Source organism: Vigna unguiculata, chromosome 3 (assembly GCF_037176805.1).
Source record: "Vigna unguiculata cultivar grain cowpea cultivar isolate G323 ecotype 2 chromosome 3, ASM3717680v1, whole genome shotgun sequence".
Taxonomy (NCBI): Eukaryota; Viridiplantae; Streptophyta; class Magnoliopsida; order Fabales; family Fabaceae; genus Vigna; species Vigna unguiculata.
In genome coordinates this window covers 66,526,074-66,550,173 of record NC_140794.1, presented here as the reverse complement: position 1 = coordinate 66,550,173, position 24,100 = coordinate 66,526,074, and the positions used below count along the sequence as shown (strand labels likewise).

Below are 24,100 nucleotides of genomic sequence, written 5' to 3'. Positions count from 1 at the left end.
CTTGTCATGATTCTGATTACTACAACTTATTTCTAATATTTAGAGCATGTATTGTTTTCCTTTCAAGATGCTAAACACTAGGTGTGCACAAAATTAATTGGATTAAATTTAACTTTAAACTAGATTCTCTAACACATAATTAAACTAATTATAAAGATCACATAAATGCTTACAACTTGAACTTGCAACTTAATTACCCACCAATGTTTTCAAAAAGAGATCAACATAGGCTTTTGCACTTCATTTTCATTCCAAGTTCAAATTTTGAACTGAGTTTATTTACAAGTTGTCTCCTTTGTTATTAATGAAAGTAATAAAAAACCAAGATGATCCTGTGCAGAGATTATCTTGCCCTTGAGTGGTGATTTTGATGGAAAACTATAAGGGAGTTGCTGACTCAAACTAGTGATCCTTCTTCAGTAGTTTTTCTTACTGGTTTTTGTAAGTTGTGAACCAATGCAGATATGAGTTCAACTGAGATGGGAAGATCAACAAGTGATCATCCTCCAATTCAAGAAAATGGCAATACCCAAGAAAACATGGTTGGCAAGCATCAAGATTCCAAGAAAGACAAAGTGAAGAATGAAATCAATAAAACAGTTCCCTTTCACAAGCTTTTCTCATTTGCACGTCATTGGGATTGCTTTCTGATGCTTGTTGGGTCAGTAAGTGCTGTTGGTACTGGATTCTCTTCATGTTTAACGGCTATACTTGTAGGAGATATGGCTGATGCTTTTGGAGGACATGCTGATGATAAACAAGTAGTTCATGAAGTCTCTAAGGTAATGCTTAACTCCCCTTCATGAATAATCAATGTTGTCAAAAAAACAACAGAAAGATGTTGTAGGATTGAACAGAGAAAGGAGCAAAGTATTGATATGATAAATCTGAGTTTAGAACACTCAATAAGTGTTACTGATGGGGGCTCTAGCAGCAGCTGCAACTGGCACAATACTACCCACCATGGGGTTTCTTCTTTCTCACTCGATAACTACTTTCTTTGAGCCTGCAGATGAACTCCATAAAGATTCAAAGCTTTGGGCATTACTATTTGTTTCCCTCAGTGTTGCCTCCTTCATATTTCATCCGTTAAGGTCTTACCTTTTCGCGGTAGCTGGTTCTGAGTTGATAAAAAGGATCCGCCTCATGTGTTTTGAGAAAATAATTCACATGGAAATAGGCTGGTTTGATAAAGATGAAAATTCAAGTGGAGCACTTGGAGCAAGGCTTTCAACCGATGCAGTTTCTATTCGAATATTGGTTGGGGATGCTCTAGGTTTGCTTGTTCAGGATTTTACTACAACAATTACAGCATTGGCAATGGCCTTTGCGGCAAACTGGCAGCTTTCCGTCATTGTTGTTTTTTTAGTACCTTCGTATTAGTGAATGGATATGTTCAAATGAAGTCAATGCAAGGATTCCGCACTGAAGCAAAGGTTTGTGACTTATAGTGAAAATATATAAATTTCAGACATAAATCATTGCCTATAGTTATAACTTGTGCATTTTCTGTTTCCATATTTAATTATTACTATTTCTAAATTTCTGTTTTACCAATGTTGTATTGTAATGCTTTAAATGTTCCACAGAAACTGTACGAGGAAGCAAGTCAAGTAGCAAATGATGCAGTAGAGAATATCAGAACAGTTGCCGCTTTCTGTGCTGAAGAGAAGGTGATGGAGTTATACCACAAGAAATGTGTAGGGCCAATCCAGACAAGTATAAGGCAAGGTTTAGTCAGCGGAACAGGTTTCGGTTTATCACTCTTTGTGTTTTCAGTTAACGCCTGCAGTTTTTATGCCGGAGCAAGACTAGTTGGGAATGGCAAAGCGTCTGCATCAGATGTTTTCCGTGTAAGTTATTGTCATTCTTAATCATTCTGAAATAATTTTAACAAAAAAGAATATATAATTTAATCTAGCAATCAAAATGAATTTCCTAATTTGCAGGTATTTTATGCCCTCATGATGGCAGCTGTAGCAATGTCACAATCTAGTTTCATGACTCCAGCTGCTAGTAAAGCAAAAAGTTGTGTTGCTTCTGTTTTTGCCATTCTTGATCAGAAATCAAGAATAGATCCCAATGATGAGTCCGGAATGGCATTGGAAGAAGTGAAGGGAGAGATTGAGTACAGTCATGTCAGTTTCAAGTATCCAACCAGGCCAAATGTTCTTGTACTCAAAGATTTTTCCTTGACCATTCAAGCCGGAGAGGTAACTAGCAAAGGAATTATTATGTTTGTTTGGACAACCTTTGTTAATGAAGAAACTAAGTGTTTGATTATGGTGATGGAAATCAGACAGTTGCTCTAGTAGGTGAAAGTGGAAGTGGAAAGTCAACAGTGATCTCATTGTTACAAAGATTTTACGACCCAGATTCAGGTCAGATTACACTGGATGGAACAGAAATCCAAAAACTAAATCTTAGATGGTTTAGGCAGCAGATGGGTCTGGTGAGCCAGGAGCCTGTGCTGTTTAATGACACCATTGGAGCCAATATTGCATATGGAAAAGGTGGTGATGCAACAGAAGCTGAAATTATAGCTGCAGCACAACTTGCAAATGCACACAAGTTCATTAGCAGTTTGCAGCAGGTAACTTACACACTATATGCTACAGTTTTGAATAACTAGCTATATATCTAAACACGGTATGAATAAGTATGCAGGGCTACGATACATTGGTGGGAGAGAGAGGGATTCAACTATCTGGAGGGCAGAAGCAGCGGGTGGCAATTGCTAGAGCCATAGTGAAGAGTCCTAAAATATTACTGCTAGATGAAGCCACAAGTGCACTTGATGCTGAGTCTGAAAGAGTGGTCCAGGATGCACTTGATCGAGTGAGGGTGGACAGAACCACCATTGTGGTGGCTCATAGGCTTTCATCCATAAAGGACGCAGATTCAATTGCAGTGGTTAAAAATGGAGTTATTGAAGAGAAAGGAAAACATGAGAGCTTGATTAACAAATGTGGTACATATGCTTCTTTAGTTGCACTGCATATCGGTGTTGCTTCATCATAGCTTGTTAAATATTTTCTCTATGTATTTGACATTCTACCTGAAATCTTGGAGAAAGAACTTAAGAGAAGAATGTTATCGGAGACAAATGGTGGTATAAATCTAAGTTCAATGTTCATTGTAAGCCAAAGTTGATGGAATTGATGTTTTTATCATTTTACTGTATGTGGAAGATCTTCTTGTAAGAGGAAATAACTCAAACCTCTTGGAAAAGATAAAAGTAAGAGATGGTGGAAGCATTTTGGTTAAAAATGAAATGTCATTATTACTTAATATAACTAACCTTAAATGAGTTTCAATATATGACTCATTATTGTTGAGTCACCAAATGTTTTTTTTAATGAATATTTAACATTTTGGTTTTAATAGTATCTATGTCAATTTGTAGTACACATACGTATCCGTTAAATTGATAAAAGGGTCACACGACTATAATAATAAAGAATGATGTTCATCCCGTTTTCTCCTATTATTTACCAACAAAATAGATCACTGTATAATGAGATTTGATGTTATAATAAAAATTGTTTTGAGAATAAAAGAGAAATTTAAAATATTTAAGAAGAACCACCATAATAAATAAATGGAAATATTAATAAAATATTTTATTTTTGGAATTTATACCCATTTTTTTAATTTATTAGATGTCTATTTTGAAATAAAAGAAAATATTGAATCCTCAAAAAAATTATTGAATCTTCAAAATAAAAATCAGTTAGGACGTTAATATTATTTAAACCATATAAATATTCTAATTTACACAAACAGAATGGTCTTTTTCTAAATACTCCTTCTGAAAATTAACTATTACATTCTTCTATAAACTAACTTGTAATGAAATTTAAATTTTCTCAAAATATATTACTAAAATTAATTTATTTATTTAATGCAGGTTGGTAAAACAAAATTCAGTAATATAGTTAATATAGTTATGATATTTGCCTATTTCTATTTTTGATTAAATTATTAAATTATTTTCCTTCATTAACTTCAAAAATAGAATATCTATATCAATGCTTTTACTTTTAATTTTTTTTAATATTATTATGAGTAGAACATGGTGAATAAAACATGAAATGGAGAATTTAACTTGTTAAATTAAGTGACAAAATTTATAGAACATGTGTTAGCTCAAAACCAATGTTTCTATTGATTCCTACCGGCGAATTAAAATTGAATTTTTGTCTATTTTTAACCAAACTATATTTTTTTATGTATATATTTTAATAAGTTAATTAAATGTATGTAGGTGCCGTCTTAGCTCAGTGGTAGAGCGCGTGGCTTTTAACCACGTGGTCGTGGGTTCGATCCCCACAGACGGCGAATTAAAATTTTAAAAATTATTTCGAATTGGTTAACATGCATTTTACGATGAAAATCGTTTCTTATATTTTTTAATTAATATTAATCTTAAATAATGATTTCATAAATTTGTATATTCTAAATTGAATTTTTTTAAAAAAAATTGTTTATTGTACGTTTAAAATATTTAATTTTTATATAAGTATTATGCTATTTAATTTTTGTGGAGTGAATTGACCTGTAATTTAGAAAAAAATAAAGAAGAAAGATATAAATCAATCAACTGAGTTAAATGTAAGAAAATAAAAATAACTACTATTTCAACTTGTTATTGGCAAAATTAAACAACGGAAAAATTAGAAAAAAAAATAAAAAATAATTAAAAATCTTAATAAAATGAAATTTTTTTAATGAAAAATAAATTAAAAATATCTAAATTTATGTAATTAAAACTTAATTAAACTTGAATATTATTTATCCTAACATTATGATAAATGTATCAATTGTTGTCGTAATAAATATTTAGAAATAAAAATATTGAACCAAAATATTTAACTTATGCGATACTTGAGAAAAAGATATTTAGGTAGTAAAAATTGGGTTTTCAAACAGGAAAAAATATAAAAACTTTTATACATAGTTGCACTGATAGTTATTTTGTTCTAGATACTTTAAATACTAAGAAAGAAATTAACAAGTTGTTGATTTGAATGAAATCAGGTTTAACTCTTAAAAAATAAGAAATTGAATTTAAGTTTTATAGATAAAAAAATTACTACCATAAAAATAGTTCATTAATTTTCTTTTTTTGAAAAATTAATTATCTATTAATTGAGTAGTAAACTTTTTCATTGTTACATTGAAATGTAATGTATGGATACTTCAATTTGAGTTATGTGTATCTACGTCATGTACTTTATTGATACTTATCACTAAAATATCTAACCTATACAGCAATAATAATTTAATAGTACTTTTATGATGATAATAATTTATAATTTTTTATGTTGATAACCTTTAATACATATGATTTTAATTTGGATTTACACAATATCAATCATATATTAATAATATTTTTAAGAATTATTGTATCCTATTATTTTCAAAAGATTAAATCATCCCATTAGTTCTCATAGAAAAATTTCAAGTAGATCATATTCTTTTTATTTATCTCAATTTGGTCTCTATTTTGAAAAATTTATTACAATTAGGTTATTTTTGTTGCTAATGCACTAAGAGCGTTAGCTATATAGCACGTGGTTCTTTTTTATTTTATTTTTATTTTATTTTTAATAATTTTAAAAAATATTAAAAAAGATGTTACGTGTCAAGTTGACATTGTGCCACATGGCAGATGTAGTGTGATGTGACAGTAACAGTGCCACATGTCACTATGAATGTAAAAATTCTCAATGTAGTCCCTATATTTGATATTTTATCTCAATTTAATCCTAATTTTTTAAAAACTGAAACAATTTTATCCATATTCAAATTGAGACCAAATTTAATTTTTATAAAAATTTTACAATGGTATTTTTAACCAAATTAAATTTATTTTTACATTGAACTTTATTTAAATTTTGTTTTAAATGTTTATATATCTATAATTTATAGATAAATGTTAGAGTTGTTTTAAAAATAACAACTTTATAAATTCAAACATAAAATTTTAAAACAATTTTATAACAATTTGAAATAAATATATTCATTTAAAATTTTACATTTCAATTTATAAAGTTGTTATTTTTAAACTAATTCTAACACTTTTCTATAAATTATTGATATATAAATATTTGAAACAATATTTAAATAAAGTTCAACGTAAAGTATAAACTTATTAAAAAATATCATTGTGACATTTTTTATAAAAGGTAAATTTTGTTTCAGTTTGAATAGGGATGAAATGCTTCCATTTTAAAAAAATTGGGACCAAATTGAGACAAAATAACAAATATAAATTAACTCGAGAATTTTCACATTTAATAGTGACATGTGACACTAACACTGCCACATCTATCTCTACCACATGGCATAACGTCAGTTTGACACATGACAGTTTTATTTTATTTAAAATTAAAAATTAAAATAAAATTAAAAAAAATTAAAAATCACAAGCAGACAAGTGACACGTAATTAACGCGGTTAATGCATTACTAACGGACCTAATTGCAACACATTTTCCAAAATAGGGAACAAATTGAGACAAATAAGAAAATGAAACCTATTTGAGATTTTTCTACAAAAATTAGCAATTGAATAATTTAAGCTTCTCAAATTAAACTTATGGAACTGATACACTTATCGCATGTGATACATGACACACACTTCAACACCCATAGAGTACTACAAATCAGAGTAAAACTTACCATAACTATTTGGATTTGCCTTAAGGATCCACTAAACTATTAAAGGGGCTTGCTCATTATCAGTGCACCACACTATTAGCTGCACTAATTTTAGAAAACACTCAAAAGACAATTTCTTCATTATGGGCAACACCTAAGCAAAACGAATGACACTGATCAATAAGAGGATTCTAATGTGACAGCATATGATTTGTTAGCTCCGAATTTAAATATTACAATACATGGCATTTTTGGAAAACACATCATAGATATAATTCCATTTAGAAAATATCACACTATCCCAAAGTTTGTGCAGGCACCATACTTTTGGCCTTCATTCTAATTTCAAATTTGGAATTGAGTTTATGTAAAGTTGACGAGCTACAAATAAAAGTTCTTACTGCGTTACCATTGCAGTGCACAACAGTCTTGTGCAGAGAGGTTTTTCAGTGGTGTTTGCAAGTTGAAAACCAAGAGAAGTTTTTCTTGGATGCAGATATGACTTCAACTGAGATGATAGCAACAAGTGATCAAACACCAGTTGAAGGATCCAAAACTACACAAGAGAAGATGGTTGGCATGATGCAAGATTCCAAGGAAAACAAGGTGAAGAATGAAACCAACAAAACAGTACCCTTTTACAAACTTTTCTCATTTGCAGACTCTCAGGATTGTCTTCTGATGCTTGTTGGGGCAATAAGTGCTGTTGCTAATGGAATCTGTACGCCTTTACTGACTATATTTGTCGGAGATGCGATTGATGCTTTGGGAGGACATGCTGATAATAAACAAGTACTTCATGAAGTTTCTAAGGTAATCCGTAGATCCTCTTCATTAATAATAATCAATGCTGTGAAATATCTATTGGAAAGAAACTATGAAAATAGGGTGAGAGGGAATGATTTGAAAAACTTGCTAGAAAAAACAACAGGAAACTACATAGACTGTGGACATCTGATTTTGAATGAATCAAGTTTCAAAGGAAATTTTGGACTTGAAATTCTGCTTAGTTTCATGTCATAACCTTTCAAGTTTCGTTTCATCCTCAGGTGTCTCTGAAGATTGCATCCATAGGTGCAGTTGCCTTTCTAGCAGCATTCTTGCGTAAGCATGCCAAATTCTCAGCTGATTGTTCTTACTGTAAAACTAAAATAAAATTTAATATAAATATAGCAAGAGTTACTGAGTGACACTTGCGTGCAATCTTGCAGAGGTGTCTTGCTGGGTGATAACTGGAGAGAGACAAGCTGCGAGAATAAGAGGCTTATACCTGAAAGCAATATTGAGGCAAGATATCAGCTTCTTTGACAAGGAAACCAACAGTGGCGAGGTTGTTGGAAGGATGTCAGGGGACACTGTTCTCATTCAAGAAGCCATGGGAGAGAAGGTATTAATGGACCACTCTTCAAATCCCAAATCATCACAATTTCATCAAACTATTATAAGAGTTAACTTTCTCGTTCTCTTTCTGGGTGATATCTCAGTTAGGAAAGTTCATACAGAATGTGTCAAGTTTTCTGGGAGCCATAACCTTAGCCTTCACAAAGGGTTGGCTTCTGAGCCTTGTCCTTCTATCTTCTGTTCCTCTTCTTGTCCTCTCCGGTTCCTTGATGAGCTTAGCTTTTGCAAAGATGGCATCTCGAGGACAATCAGCTTATGCTGAGGCAGCAACTGTAGTGGAGCAGACAATTGGTTCAATTCGAACTGTATATACTCACATTCAGAATATACCTTATTTTTCTTTTATTTTCCTCGCTACAAGAGGGTAGTACATGCATTCTTCCCTTGCAGGTTGCGTCATTTACTGGTGAGAAGCAAGCTATAGCTCAATACAATCAATACTTAACTAAAGCTTACAGAATTTCAGTGCAAGAGGGCGTGGTTAGTGGTTTTGGCTTGGGTTCATTTCAACTATTTTCGATCTGCACTTATGGTTTGGCAATATGGTTTGGGGGGAAGATGGTATTAGAGAAAGGTTACACAGGAGGACAAGTCATTGGTGTGTTTTGGACAATAATGTCTGGTTGTTTGTACGTTATCTTCTCTGCTTTACCTTCTATATTGTGGATGCATGCATCAATCTATATGTTTCAACCTCTGTTCCAAGCTTGGCTGGTAAGTGTGATACATTTCTATGGTATAATCTTATGTTGCAGGCGTCTGGGGCAGGCATCTCCAAGTTTAAAAGCATTTTCTGCAGGAAAAGCTGCTGCCTATAAAATGTTTGAAACAATAAAGAGGCAGCCAGATATTGATGCATATGACTCTTCTGGTCAACAACTAGATGACATATCAGGAAATATAGAATTTAGGGAGGTTTGCTTTAGTTATCCATCGAGACCTGATGAACAGATATTCAATAGATTTTCAATTTCAATATCAAGTGGCACTACTGCAGCATTGGTAGGGCAAAGTGGTAGTGGGAAATCAACAGTTATTAGTTTGATTGAGAGATTTTATGATCCGCAAGACGGTGAAATTCTCATTGACGGCATCAATGTGAGAGAATTTCAATTGAAATGGATCAGACAGAAAATAGGCCTTGTCAGCCAGGAACCAGTCCTTTTTACTGGTAGCATTAAAGAAAATATTGCTTATGGTAAGGATTGGGCAACAGATGAAGAAATCAGAGCTGCAGCTGAACTTGCTAATGCTATTAAGTTCATTGATGAATTTCCACATGTGAGCTCACAATTCATCTTTCAACCTGTTAAAATTTGCTGTATTCAATTAAGGGCATGTTTATCTCATTATTTTTGTAAAATTGTGAGTTTGTTTAGGGGCTTGACACAATGGTCGGCGAGCGTGGAACTCAGCTCTCTGGTGGTCAGAAACAAAGAATATCTATAGCAAGAGCAATTCTGAAAGACCCAAGAATTCTGCTCCTTGATGAAGCCACAAGTGCTCTTGATGTAGAATCAGAGAGAGTGGTGCAAGAGACACTAGACAGAATTATGATCAACCGAACAACTGTCATTGTAGCCCATCGCTTATGCACGATCAGGAATTCTGATATGATTGCAGTTATTCATCAAGGAAAACTACAAGAAAAAGGTATAAGACTAATATATATTCTGTTGCCTTTCAAGTCATTCTCTCCCCACTCACATCTTCTTCAATTTCCTTCACATGTACATGTGTTTCTCCCTTACATGTTTTTCAACTGATCAGGTTCATATGCTGAACTTACTAATGACCCTGATGGAGCTTTTAGCCAGCTAATTAGATTGCAAGAAATTAAAAGGGAGTCAGAACAGCATGATGCAAATGACCTAGGCCAGCCAGAAAACTTCATAGATTCTGAACAACAATTGAGCCAACAATTTTCTTTTCCTCTAACTTTAAGCCCAAGAAGAGGAAATAACAGTCATTACTCGTTCAGAATGTCAAATGCCATGCCTATCACATCAGAAAAAGGGCCTGAAGTTCTTTCTTCAGCAGCTTTGCATAAGCCTCGAGAAGTTTCTTTTGTCCGCATTGCTTATCTGAACAAACCTGAAATCCCAGTGTTACTGATGGGAACTCTAGCAGCAGCAGCAACTGGCGCATTACAACCCACTATGGGGCTTTTGCTTTCCAACATGATAAATACCTTCTTTGAGCCTGCAGATGAACTCCGTAAAAACTCAAAGTTTTGGTCATTAATATTTGTTGCCCTTGGTATCGCTGCCTTCATATTTATTCCCTTAAGGTCCTACTTCTTTGGTGTAGCTGGTTCTAAGTTGATAAAAAGGATCCGGCTAATGTGTTTTGAGAAAATAATTCACATGGAAATGAGCTGGTTTGATAAAGCTGAAAATTCAAGTGGAGTGCTTGGAGCAAGGCTGTCAACTGATGCAGCTTCGATTCGAACTTTGGTTGGGGATGCTCTTGGTTTGTTGATTCAAGATATCTCCACAGCATTGACAGCCCTGGTAATTGCCTTTGACGCAAACTGGCAACTTTCTCTAATCATTCTAGTTTTGGTACCACTAGTGTTACTAAATGGATACGTACAAATGAAGTCAATGCAAGGTTTCAGCACAGATGCAAAGGTTTGCACCTTACTGATATCAAACTATCTATTACTATTTATTATTTGTGTTTGGGCCAATGTTATTGTGCTTTATATGTTCCACAGAAACTGTATGAGGAAGCAAGTCAAGTAGCAAATGATGCAGTAGGGAACATGAGAACAGTTGCCTCTTTCTGTGCTGAAGAGAAAGTGATGGAGTTATACCAGAAGAAATGTTTAGGACCAATCCAGACAAGTATAAGGCTGGGTTTAATCAGCGGAGCAGGCTTCGGTTTATCAATCTTCTTTCTGTATGCTGTTAATGCCTGCGGTTATTATGTTGGAGCAAGACTGATTGAGAATGGCAAAGCATCATTCTCAGATGTTTTCCGTGTGAGTTATTTTCCTATGATCCTATCCTTACAACAACCTCAAATAAATTACAATTTCTTTTAAAGCAAACAACATAGACATTTCAATAGATAAGTTCATATTCTTCAGGTATTTTATGTTATCATAATGGCAGCCATAGCAATGTCGAAATCTGGTTTCCTGACCCCAGCTGCCAGTAAAGCAAAATGTTCTGTTGCTTCTATATTTGCTATTCTTGATCAGAAATCAAGAATAGATCCCGGTGATGAATCTAGAATGACATTGCAAGAAGTGAAGGGAGAGATTGAGTTTCACCATGTAACTTTCAAGTATCCAACCAGGCCTAATGCTTTTGTACTCAAAGATCTTTCCTTGACTATTCATGCAGGAGAGGTAACTAGCCACATTATTTAATGGTTTTTGATGCTTAAATAGGAACACATGATTCTTTCAGACAAACTTTCTTAATAGAGAATGAATCTAAGAGTTTGAAACTTTGATGGAAAGCAGACAGTTGCCCTAGTAGGTAAAAGTGGAAGTGGAAAGTCAACAATGCTCTCACTGTTACAGAGATTTTACGACCCAGATTCAGGTCAAATCACACTGGATGGAACAGAAGTCCAAAAGCTACAACTTAAATGGTTTAGGCAGCAGATGGGTCTGGTGAGCCAGGAGCCTGTGCTGTTTAATGACACCATTAGAGCCAATATTGCATATGGAAAAGGTGGTGATGCAACAGAAGCTGAAATTATAGCTGCAGCAGAACTGGCAAATGCACACAAGTTCATTAGCAGTTTGCAGCAGGTAACTTACACACTATATGCTACAATTTTGAATAACTAGCTATATATCTAAACACCATATGTATAATACAGGGATATGATACATTAGTGGGGGTGAGAGGGATTCAACTATCCGGAGGACAGAAGCAGAGGGTAGCAATTGCAAGATCCATAGTTAAGAATCCAAAAATATTACTGCTAGATGAAGCCACCAGTGCACTTGATGCTGAGTCTGAAAGAATGGTTCAGGATGCACTTGACAGAGTGAGGGTGGATAGAACCACAATTGTGGTGGCTCACAGGTTATCCACCATAAAGGATGCAGATTCAATTGCAGTGGTTGAATATGGAGTCATTGCAGAGAAAGGAAAGCATGAAACTTTACTTAACAAAGGTGGTACATATGCTTCCTTAGTAGCACTACATATCAGTGCTTCTTCTTCATAAACTGTAGTATGCAATGAAATAAAGGAAAACTCTACCAAATGAGCTTTTATTATGAGAAAAAAAAAGTGTTTGCCAATGGTATGCTGCAATTCAGAAACAATTAACTAGGTTTACTTTTCATAACGAATGCTTAAAAATATCTGATTACAATTTTAAAAGAGAGAACCCATTTTTCTTGGCTTCTGAAGCCTATAGAAACTATTTATTAGAGATTATAATATATAGGGTTTAACATGAGATAACATACTTTCAAACTTTCCGGTTCACAAGATTAACTTCAAAGAAATGGTTCGATGCATTACAGAGGTTATCTTGTTATTTTTATATTTGTTGGTTTTCAATTAGAGGTGTCAATTTGACCCATCTAAGAGGACGGACTTGACTCAAGCCCATGTGGACTAGGGCAAAAAAACTCATATTGGAAAAAAACTCCTATGAAAAAAGTTCATAAGATCAAAAACTCCACAAAAGTCCTCTGAGTCAATCAATCCATGGATTTTCACCTTCAACATAAAAAATATATTATTTTTTAAAATATTATTATCTGTAGGACGAGACCGACGATCTGGACGGACCCAACTATCCAAACAAACACGACGATTTGAACAGGTCCAACAACCCGAACTTGTCCCACGACTTTGACAAGCACGACGACCTGACATGAAACAATTCAATCCACTTTTTATCTAATTCTTTCACGTAATTTAAATTTGTGGTAAATTTCAATTGCAAATTTAATTTTTTAGATTTTAGAAAATAGATCATTTTAGTTCATTATTAATATATGACTAAATTAAGTTTTAAGCACAGGATATTTTTAATTTAATTCTTATTAAAAGATTTTGCTCAGAATATATTTTTATTTTTACGTAAATCAATGGAATGATGTGATGTGATGATTATAATTCCGTCTTATATCTTCATGTGTCAACATACTTTTAAAGATTTTAATACAATATCAAATAAAATTAATCCAAATTTATAATTTAATTGAAACTTAATTAAATTAAATAAAAGAGTAAAAGATAAACAAAAAATTTCATATATTATTTGTTATAAATAATTTTACTTTTTAATTTTTGAAATTATGTTCATAAATTTCTTATTATAATTAAAGAATATCCACGATAAATTACGAATAAAAAGACACATCAATTATGTTTAATTTCACACAAATTTCAAAATCGTGTCTTCCTTACCATCCTCTTCTTTAAGCCCAAATCTCATCCTATCTCTTTAAAAGCAAATAAAGTGAATCCACATATATATCCTCACTCCTCTCCCTTCACAAAACGAAAATACTTATCACAAAACTTAATTGAAATACAGGTAATTAAAAATTATTAGTTCTCATTATAGCTATTTTAAAATAAACCATTAATTTAATTCTTGAAGTATCATTTTCTCTCCTACTTAATCATTGAAACTTTGAAGACTAACAAAAAGTCTTTAGTATTTTATTTCGAAATATTTATCCCATTACTTCTGAAAATTGGTGTGATTTACATGGTATAATAAAGGAGTTAAATCTTGACATATTAAACTATAGATGATGGTAACCTGCACAAATTGCATGTTGCATGTCTACAAGGCATCCCAATAAGTTGTCAAAACCTACAAGCAAGTACTATAAAAAATCACTTTTACAATGATTGAATCACAAGGTAAAAACAAACTCTACAATGTCATCTACACGAAGATGAAACCACGAAAAATTAAAAGAAAAAAAAAATCTTCTTATTATTATTTTGGTTAAATTATTCTTTTGGTTCCTCTATTTAATATCAGGTTGATCCTCAAATTTTTCGTTTTTGTTCTCATTTTCTTAAAAATGATTTAATTTGGTCCTTACCGTTAATTTTGACCAACGGTGTTAAAGTAAACGTCACGTGTCAATTTCTGTTTTTTTTTTAATTTTTTTTTAATTTTTTTAATTTTTTTAATTTTTTACACATGTCACTTCACATTTGTGTCACATGTTAAAATGACTCAATTTGCTTCCTATATTTGTTTTTAATTTCAATTTAGTTCCAATTTTTGTAAAAATGAAGCAATATTATCCCTCCTTAAATTGACACTCAAATTAATTTTTGTATACAATTTATGATGATATTCTTACTAAAATTTGACATTTTTATTAAATATTTGTAGAAATATTTTTAAACAAGTTTTTTTAGTTTAATTATTAAACAAAGTTAAACCCCAAAACTTAATTTCAAAAATTAACAATTTTGTCATCATGTATAAAAACATCAAGTGTATCATATTATACAAACTTAGTAAAGATTAAAAATCAAATAACTCGTCTAGGAACTAAATTTCAAGTTGAAAACAAAACTAAAGTCTAATGTTTTGTATAGAATTTAAAGTTAGTTTAAAATATTTATAGAAATATTTAATAAAAACGTTAATTTTAGTAAGAATATTACCATAAGATTTATAAAAAAGGTAGATTGAGTGTCAATTCAAGGAGGGACAATATTACTTATTTTTACAAAAATTGAGATTAAATTGAAACTAAAAGGGACCAAATTGAGTCATTTTGACACGTGACACAGCTGTGTGAAGTGACATGTGTAAAAAATTCAAAAAAAAACAGAAATTGACACGTGACATTGACTTTAACATTGTCTTGTCAAATTAACGATAAGAACTAAATTGAATCATTTTTAAGAAAATGGGGACCAAATTAAAACAACGAAAAATTTGAGAAGTGATATTACTTGATAAATAGAGAGATCAAAAGAGTAATTTAACCTATTATTTTTTTACCTCTATTCCTATTCTAGTGGGATAGTGTTATTCCCTATCAAGGATCGAAAGAGTATCAAAAATGCAAGCTTTGTTAAAGTTAAAAGAAAAAAAAAAAAAAATAACACTAAAGTGGAAGCACTTCCCAATAGCTAATGGTCCAAAAGAGATAATGGTGAGTAAAGATTTTGGTTGATCGTAAGTTTAAATCTAATACCTTAAAAAAAATATTTAATAAATTAAAGTTAATTTATATACATATAAAGACAAGAAATTATATGAGGCTTGCTTAATAATTAATTATGGAAAAACTTATACTAAACATTCTCTAAAGCATTTTCTTTAAAAATATTAGTTAAAAATGAAGTATCATGTAAAATTCATCATAATCATATTATATATCTTTAAAAATAGTAATTATAATAGTCAATAATTTACTATATATATCATAACATGTCATAAAACAAACGTGTAAAAATCATTATACTATCATAAGGAATTTAGAAGAAAAGTATAAAAAATAAAAAAATTCCAGCTCAAATTAGTTAAAATACAAATTAAAAATAATAATTTCAAGAAGCTACGTGAGATCATCTATATAAATTAATTGTTAATGTTAACTCACATTGTCGGTTTTTTTTCTCTTTCGTGAAGAACTTTGTTCAAATATATTCTATATATCAACAATGTAAATTTTTTTTGTAGAATTAGAACATTTTAATTCATTCAAATTTAAGTAGCTGTTTTTTTAGTTAATGACTTAGAGTATCAACTTCTAATTCAACATTTATCTTATTCTTATTATAGGTAATTTTGTAAGTTCTTCATAAATTCTTTTATAAAAAAAAAGAAAAAAAATAAATGACTTCTTTCTAAGCTAAAATTAACTTATATATAAATTATAAAAGTAAAATTGAAAAAATAATGAAGAACTTCTACATGTTAATTCATGCACAATTTTACTTTAAAGAAAAATCTTGTATTAGGTAAAGGAAAAGTTAATTCCATTTTTATCTAAATGTAATTATAAAAATCTCATACTCGAGTTCAAAGATATCCTTAACCTATTGAATCATGTGAAAAAATAATTTTTCCAAAAGCACGGATGTTTCACTAACCTGCGAGATCAATAATAATATGACAAATATCATATATCATATGATCCACGTTTCCAAGTTTCCCTGCCTCAAGAAGTCTCTGACACTTCCATCATGGTCTGGCATAAATAAGTGTATCAACACTGTTATAGTCTTCAACGATTGATCTTGGTGTTCAAGATATATCTAAAAGAGAATACTAAATAATCAAATTTTTAATATACCAGAAAACACAGAACAAAATCTAAAAGGAAGAACTTATAATCATGTCCACAACCGTGTTGAGAATTTCTTCTTCTTCCAATTGCATGCCATAGGGGTCCCACCAAAATATGATCCTCTCGCGCCTTATTTCACATCTAACAAAACGGTAAGGAGTACATTTTAACAGAGCATAGTTTGTAATATATGTGCATTATTTTAACACAACTTTAGACCTTAAATTCATGTTGCCTTTGATGATGGGCATCTAATCCTATTCTTCTTTTTTTGCTAGTGATCAACTAATGTAACTTATCTTCTGACAGAAGTTGTAATACTAGACTATTTACAAGCTTATTCCATCAACCTTGTTTTCCTTCATTCTCCTGTTGTTTTTTAGTGCTAGTGAACTTCCTTCAATAGCTGCTTTCTTGTGATGTTTGTACCAGCAGAGGTTTTCCTTTGGAATATGGTGGCCAAAGTTAGCTTTGGATGTTACTTCAGCTGAGACAAAAGGATCAAGAATCAATTAGTCATCCACAAGTTGTAGGTATTCAAAATACCTAAGAAATGGCAAGGAAGCTAGATTCCAAGAAGAACAGGGTGAAGGATGAAAGCAACAAAACAGTACCCTATTACAAACTTTTTTCATTCGCAGACTCTTCAGATTATCTACTGATGCTTGTTGGGACAGTAAGCGCTGTTGGGAATGGAATAACTAAGGCTTCAACGAATATAGTTATGGGAGAAGCAATAGATGCTTTTACACAAAATGGTAACACTAAACATGTAGTTCATGAAGTTTCCAAGGTAATGAATGACCAGCATCCCTTAATTCTGAATCAATGTTACAAAAATATTTATAGGAATTTATAAAGCAAAGTTGTCTGAGAGGAGATGCAAAAATTGTGGTATTGGAATGCTTTTAATTTTAATTTCATCCCTGCTACTGCTTAGCAGAGGATAAAGTACAAATATGAAATTGTTTTACTATCAGGCAGTTAGATCAAACCTAAAACGTTTTCATGGATAGGTGAAAGTGAGTTGTACAGTAATCCACATCCAATTGTCTAAATTTCCTAATTACCATTTTCCAACTTCCTTTTTTTCTGTTTAACAATGTTATGGAAATTGCTTAATTGCATAAGAATTAATTCAAGTTTGAGAGGAACCGTTTGGTTTCAAATTTCCCTCATGTCTGCTGTCATAAGACATAATGATTTGTTTCATGCTCAGGTGTCTCTGAAGTTTGGAGTAATAGGTGTAGCTTCCTTTCTGACAGCTTTTCTACGTGAGCATGCCACTTCTCTGCTCATTATGTATATATATATACACTAACACACACACACACACATATATATATATATATATATATATATATATATATATATATATATATATTCTAAGATAACAATGAAATGAGTAATTCAAACATGTACCATTGCAGAGGTGGCTTGTTGGGTGTCAACCGGGGAGAGGCAGGCAGCGAGAATAAGAGGCTCATACCTCAAAGCAATTTTGAGGCAAGATATCAGCTTCTTCGACAAGGAAACCAACACTGGTGAGGTTGTTGGAAGGATGTCAGGTGACACATTTCTTATTCAAGAAGCCATGGGAGACAAGGTATTAATGGCTGACACAGTTCTCCAAAACCCAAATCATCACCATTTCATCTGAGTAAAAAGAGGATAACTTTTTCTTTCTCATTTTATGCGGTATACCAGGTAGGAAAATTCATACAGTGTGTGGCATGCTTTTTAGGAGGTATAGCCATAGCATTCATCAAGGGTTGGCTTCTAACTCTTGTCCTTCTATCTTGTATTCCACCTCTTGTTTTCTCCGGTTCCATAATGAGCTTTGCGTTCGCAAAGTTGGCATCCCGAGGGCAAGCAGCGTATTCTGAAGCAGCAACTGTGGTAGATCGCACAATTGGTTCAATTCGAACTGTATGCCAATCTTTATAACTTAACTTTAAGGTTGTTCTTTTACATGTCGCAAAAGAGAGCAGGCATATAAAATACACAAGTTCCTCCAATGCAGGTTGCATCATTTACGGGCGAGAATCAAGCCATAGCTGAATACAGTGAATCCTTAACCGAAGCTTACAGAACTGCAGTGCAAGACGGAATGGCTGCTGGTTTAGGCCTTGGTTCAATCCGTTTTTTTATTAACAGCAGCTTTGCAATGGCTGTATGGTTTGGAGGGAAGATGGTACTGGAGAAAGACTATACAGGAGGTGAAGTCATGAGTATATTTTACGCGCTATTTTTTGGCTCCATGTAAGCTAGTTTCTGCTTTAAGATGCATCCATCATATCTTACAATTTTTCTCCCAAGCTTGGCAGGAAAATTTGATGTGCTTTTCAATGTGAATATTTTTTTTGCAGGTCGTTGGGGCAGGCTTTTACAAGTTTAACTGCATTCACTGCAGGACAGGCTGCAGCCCTTGAAATATTTGAAACAATAAATAGGCAGCCAAAAATTGATGCTTATGATACTGCAGGCCGACAGGTGGATGATATTTCTGGAGATATAGAACTTAGGGAGGTTTGCTTTTGTTATCCTTCAAGGCCAGATGAATTGATACTCAATGGATGTTCCATTTCAATATCAAGTGGCACTACTGCAGCTTTGGTTGGGAAAAGTGGCAGTGGGAAATCAACAGTTATTAGTTTGATTGAGAGATTTTATGATCCACAAGCCGGAGAAGTTCTCATTGACGGCATCAACCTCAGAGAATTTCAATTGAAGTGGATCAGACAGAAAATAGGCCTTGTCAGCCAGGAACCAGTCCTTTTTACTGGCAGTATCAAAGAAAATATTGCTTATGGTAAGGAGGGGGCAACAGATGAAGAAATCAGAGCTGCAATTGAGCTTGCTAATGCAGCTAAATTCATAGATAGATTTCCACACGTGAGCTCACAAAATTCATCTTTTGAATTGAAATTTGCAATGTTCTGCCTTTTCAACAATATTAATTTTAAAAAATACAATACAAAGTATATTTAATATATTTCTTACCTCATTGGTTTTGTAAAATTGTGATTTTAGGGACATGATATGATTGTCGGTGAGCATGGTACACAGCTCTCTGGAGGTCAAAAGCAAAGAATCGCCATAGCTAGGGCAATTCTAAAAGATCCAAGAATTCTACTCCTTGATGAAGCTACAAGTGCCCTTGATGCTGAGTCTGAGAGAGTGGTCCAAGAGACACTGGACAAAATTATGATAAACCGAACAACTATCATTGTAGCACATCGCCTAAACACAATAAGGAATGCCGATACAATTGCTGTTATTCATCAAGGAAGAGTAGTAGAAAATGGTAGATATACTATGTTGCTACATGAATGGAACTCATTGTGACAATTTGCTTTCATGTTTTTCTGTCTCTCTCACACTTGCACGTGCCATCATTTTCCTTCACATATGCATTATTGCATTCTTACCTTTCAACTGTTTAGGTATCCATGCTGAGCTCATTAAAGATCCTGATGGAGCTTATAGCCAACTCATTAGATTGCAAGAAATTAACAGGCAGTCAGATGTTACAGATGACTCAGGAAAGATAGAAAACAGCAGGCATCACTCATTCAGAATATCAAATGATATCCCTGCTACACTTGATCTCTTGAAAACATCAGCAGAGCCTGAAGTTCTTCCTCCAGCAGTACCACATTCATCTCCCAAAGTCTCATTCCTTCACCTTGCTTATCTTAACAAGCCTGAAATTCCAGTGTTAGTCCTAGGGACTCTAGCAGCCACAGTAACTGGGGCCATACTTCCTCTTGTGGGGTTTCTTACCTCCTGCATGATAAATACTTTCTCTGAGCCAGCAAATGAACTCCGTAAAGACTCAAAGTTTTGGGCTGCAATATTTATAGCCCTTGGAGCCGCTGGCTTCATATTTCATCCACTAAGGTCCTACTTTTTTGCTGTAGCTGGTTCGAAGTTGATAAAAAGGATCCGGCTAATGTGTTTTGAGAAAATTATTCACATGGAAGTAGCCTGGTTTGACAAAGCTGAGCATTCAAGTGGAGTACTAGGAGCAAGGCTGTCAATTGATGTGGCTTCTATTCGAACTTTTGTTGGGGATGCACTAGGTTTGATGGTTCAAGATATTGCTACAGTAATTATAGCCTTGGTAATTGCCTTTGTGGCAAACTGGCAGCTTTCTCTCATCATTCTTGTTTTGCTACCACTACTATTAGTAAATGGACAAGTGCAAATGGGGTCCATGCAAGGATATGTCACAGATGCAAAGGTCTGTAAGTAACTCATATCAAACCAACAACTAATATGAAAACGTGTGAAATATTTAAATTTCAAACATGGTGTGAAAATGGTGACATGAAACTTTGGATCTAAATGTAAACTAAATGAATTATGTTGACTTGTGAGGAGATCATATCAATTATTGAGTCTATTGAGATATTATGGTGATACGAAGATTACTATTAAATATTGTATTTATTTCTAAGGTGGTAGAGTTTGTTAAAGTGTTAACAATGGAGTACTTTAAAGCAAAGTAATGTAGAATAACTTTTGGTGGAACATAGATGAGATAAAAATGGAGAAAAAATGTTTCATATATTATCATAAAAGAAGGCTTCACTGTTACAAAAATTTGTACTTCTTCAAATGAACTCTCAATAGTTGCTTTTGTAGGCCTGTAGAGTCATGTTTCTCATTGGGTGAGAAGTAATCACTACAAGTGCTGTCATTTCCTCAATAGGTGATGTTTTTGTAAAAGAAAAAAATAGAAAACAGAGAGTAAATTATACATCTTCTCATGCATTGTAAAAAACAAAGTATTTTAATTAAATGAGAAATAAATGATGAAGAATCAAATGAATCGTTTGATGAAGAAAAAACCACCAAACCGGTAAGAAATATTCTCAAATTTTAACATTGATGTTTCTCAAATGTATCGTTTCTCTCTATGTTTAATTAGTGCTAATATCGAGTTTACCAATGGTTAATGTGCTCTATATGTTGCACAGAAAGTCTACGAGGAAGCAAGTCAAGTGGCAATTGATGCAGTAGGGAATATCAGAACAGTAGCTTCTTTCTGTGCAGAAGAAAAGTTGATGGAGTTATACCAGAAGAAATGTTCAGGGCCCATCCAGACAGGTATAAGGCAAGGTTTAGTCAGCGGAACAAGTTTTGGGATATCACTCTTCTTGGTGTTCTCAGTTAATGCAGGCAGCTTTTATGCTGCAGCCCGACTTGTAGAGAGTGGCAAAACATCAGTCTCAGATGTTTTCCGAGTAAGTTAATCCTATCCATGTCACCATTTCAGATACAGTGCTTTCTACTCATTGCTGACAAAGTATAAGCTAATATCTCAAATAAATTAAAAAGATGTTCTCTTTCTTTTAAATAAACACCATAAATAATTAGGAGCTATGCTCATCATATTCTACTATCATTGAACAACTCACTCTCTAATTTTTCAGGTATTTTTCACTCTCACATTGGCAGCAATAGCAATGACACAATCTGGCTTCATGGTCCCAGGTGCAAGTAAAGCAAAAAGTTCGGTTTCTTCTATATATGCTATTCTTGAGCAGAAATCAAATATAGACCCTAGTGATGAGTCTGGAATGATGTTGCAAGAAGTGAGAGGAGAGATTGAGTTCCACCATGTCACTTTCAGGTATCCAACCAGGCCTGATGTGCTTGTATTCAGAGATCTTTCCTTGACTATTCACGCAGGAGAGGTAACATACCAACTGATGCATTTATTTGTTTGGTTCACAATTCTCATAAGAATACATGATCTTTTCTAACATTACCATCTAGGTCTCTCTTAAGGGAGAATCTAAGAGTTTGATTATACTGATGGAAACCAGACAGTTGCTCTAGCTGGAGAAAGTGGAAGTGGAAAGTCAACAGTAATTTCACTGTTGCAAAGATTTTATGACCCAGATTCAGGTCAGATAACACTAGATGGAACGGAAATAAAAAATCTACAACTCAAATGGTTTAGGCAGCAGATGGGCCTGGTAAGCCAAGAACCTATATTGTTTAATGACACCATCCGAGCCAATATTGCATATGGAAAAGCTGGTGATGCAACAGAAGCTGAAATTATAGCGGCAGCAGAACTGGCAAATGCGCACAAATTCATTAGCAGTTTGCAACAGGTAAACTACACACTATTTCAAGGAACTCAATATTTTCCTGAGACTCGTGCTACAAAGAATATGTGGCAATTTTTTAAATAACTAGATATCGAATTCTAAACACCTTACGAACAAAATTCTGAATTATTCAAAAACAACACGTGCAGGGTTACGATACAGTAGTAGGGGAGAGAGGGATTCAACTATCGGGAGGGCAGAAGCAGCGGGTGGCAATTGCAAGAGCCATAGTGAAGAGTCCAAAAATATTACTGCTGGATGAAGCCACTAGTGCACTAGATGCTGAGTCTGAAAGAGTCGTTCAGGATGCACTTGACCGAGTGAGGGTGGACAAAACCACAATTGTGGTGGCTCACAGGTTATCCACCATAAAGGATGCAGATTCAATTGCAGTGGTTGAACATGGAATCATTGCAGAGCAAGGAAAGCATGACACTCTGATTAACAAGGGTGGTATCTATGCTTCATTAGTAGGCTTACACACAATTCATGATTCATCTTAGAACCATTATATATAGCTGTAGTACCTTGTTATATAGACCCTTGTTATATAGACTCAGAGCAGCATCCAATGGCGTGTCTCTGTTCCCATAAACCCTTGTTATATAGAAAATCAAACCTAGTTTGCTTTCCCAAAAAGTTTATCTAAAGGGAACTTGAAATATGGAAAGAACACATATAGTTATTGGATTAAATTAAAAAAACACACTTTAGGTTAAGCGAATAACATACCTTACAATTTGCAAACAAAGGGTGCTCTCTCCTACGGCAAGAAGAAACTACCACTTTTATAGTTCTTTTTGTGTGGGCCTGTAGTATGCTGTGTCGTGCAATTGTTTCCTCGCACTTACTTCTTGCACTCAGTCCTTCTCTTCCTACACCCTTCCATTTCTCGGAATTTATTTTTCGGGATATAATAAACAATTTCGAAAAAAAAAAATCAAGAAATTGATCACCTTCCCTTCTTACGAAAAATATTTTTGGAACCATTTCTCGGAATTTATTTTTTGGAATATAATAAACAATTACGAACAAAATTTCAAGAAATTGATCACCTTTATTTTTTTTACGAAAAATACTAGGTGGCATATAATGCACTTATATTTTAATGGATCCCTATTTTTTTTTTATTCAATCTGATTCCTATTTTCGTTTTATATTCAATTAGATCCTCATTTTTGTCAAATTATGGTCAATTTGGTCCTTTTCACTAACGGTGTTTAAATAGTTAATGTTTTTGAACAGTACATGCCACATGTCAACTCCTGGTTTTTTTTATTTTTTTTATTTTTTAAAAAAAATAAAATTTTTTTAATTTCAAAAAAAAATGTCCATGTGTCAATGCTAGTGTCACGTGTGAGTTTGTAGTTGTATTATTTATTTTTGTTCAATTTAGTCCCAATATTCGTTATTTTTGTTCAACTCAGTCCTTATATTTGTTATTTTTGTTTAATTTAGTCCCAAATTTTGTTAAAATATAACCATTTAATTTTTTAAATTGACATTATTATTAGTTATTTTTTAAATTTAATTATAAATTATAATATTTAATTATTAATTGAATATAATTCTTAGATTCAATTGTTAAATAGAATGTAATTATTTAAATATTATTAAAATATAATTATTAAAATTTTAAAAATATA

At 32.9% G+C, this 24,100-nt stretch overlaps 3 protein-coding genes, 2 long non-coding RNA genes and 1 other non-coding gene across 10 annotated transcripts; 4 read left to right on the top strand and 2 right to left on the bottom strand.

Moving 5' to 3' along the window:
- The first annotated feature begins 1,589 nt into the window (after window positions 1–1,589).
- LOC114177650 (ABC transporter B family member 21-like) lies at window positions 1,590–3,255 on the top strand. Its single transcript, XM_085670822.1, has 4 exons — window positions 1,590–1,853; window positions 1,950–2,213; window positions 2,300–2,593; window positions 2,668–3,255. Exons 1-4 carry the CDS (start codon window positions 1,677–1,679, stop codon window positions 3,019–3,021), a joined length of 1,089 nt encoding a protein of 362 aa, XP_085526948.1. The 5' UTR covers window positions 1,590–1,676; the 3' UTR covers window positions 3,022–3,255.
- Window positions 3,256–4,269: 1,014 nt separating this feature from the next.
- On the top strand, window positions 4,270–4,341 carry TRNAK-UUU (transfer RNA lysine (anticodon UUU)). The gene has a single exon. It is a non-coding gene; the product is annotated as a tRNA-Lys (tRNA).
- Window positions 4,342–7,083: 2,742 nt separating this feature from the next.
- On the bottom strand, window positions 7,084–8,072 carry LOC146888025 (uncharacterized). Its single transcript, XR_014993562.1, has 3 exons — window positions 7,936–8,072; window positions 7,300–7,811; window positions 7,084–7,221 (listed from the first exon to the last, which is right to left on the bottom strand). It is a non-coding gene; the product is annotated as an uncharacterized LOC146888025 (long non-coding RNA).
- Window positions 7,164–12,260, top strand: LOC114176424 (ABC transporter B family member 3-like). 2 transcript variants are annotated; one of them, XM_028061467.2, is made up of 12 exons: window positions 7,164–7,478; window positions 7,715–7,769; window positions 7,877–8,052; window positions 8,150–8,371; window positions 8,457–8,695; window positions 8,822–9,347; window positions 9,446–9,719; window positions 9,837–10,699; window positions 10,786–11,052; window positions 11,161–11,424; window positions 11,542–11,835; window positions 11,907–12,260. In XM_028061467.2, exons 1-12 carry the CDS (start codon window positions 7,164–7,166, stop codon window positions 12,258–12,260), a joined length of 3,849 nt encoding a protein of 1,282 aa, XP_027917268.2. The 2 variants fall into 2 exon arrangements, with proteins under 2 accessions (XP_027917268.2, XP_085526945.1); XM_085670819.1 differs by having other exon boundaries at window positions 8,457–9,347.
- LOC146888024 (uncharacterized) lies at window positions 11,793–19,462 on the bottom strand. 4 transcript variants are annotated; one of them, XR_014993558.1, is made up of 5 exons: window positions 17,749–17,887; window positions 16,941–17,009; window positions 16,130–16,813; window positions 13,821–13,874; window positions 11,793–12,915 (listed from the first exon to the last, which is right to left on the bottom strand). It is a non-coding gene; the product is annotated as an uncharacterized LOC146888024 (long non-coding RNA). The 4 variants fall into 4 exon arrangements; XR_014993559.1 differs by lacking the exon at window positions 11,793–12,915 and adding an exon at window positions 19,330–19,462 and having other exon boundaries at window positions 13,178–13,874; window positions 17,749–19,108; XR_014993561.1 differs by lacking the exon at window positions 11,793–12,915 and having other exon boundaries at window positions 13,175–13,887.
- LOC114178545 (ABC transporter B family member 11-like) lies at window positions 16,809–23,049 on the top strand. Its single transcript, XM_085670821.1, has 12 exons — window positions 16,809–17,119; window positions 17,546–17,600; window positions 17,757–17,932; window positions 18,034–18,255; window positions 18,350–18,588; window positions 18,696–19,221; window positions 19,360–19,633; window positions 19,773–20,572; window positions 21,312–21,578; window positions 21,768–22,031; window positions 22,164–22,457; window positions 22,604–23,049. Exons 1-12 carry the CDS (start codon window positions 16,880–16,882, stop codon window positions 22,955–22,957), a joined length of 3,711 nt encoding a protein of 1,236 aa, XP_085526947.1. The 5' UTR covers window positions 16,809–16,879; the 3' UTR covers window positions 22,958–23,049.
- Window positions 23,050–24,100: the final 1,051 nt, after the last annotated feature.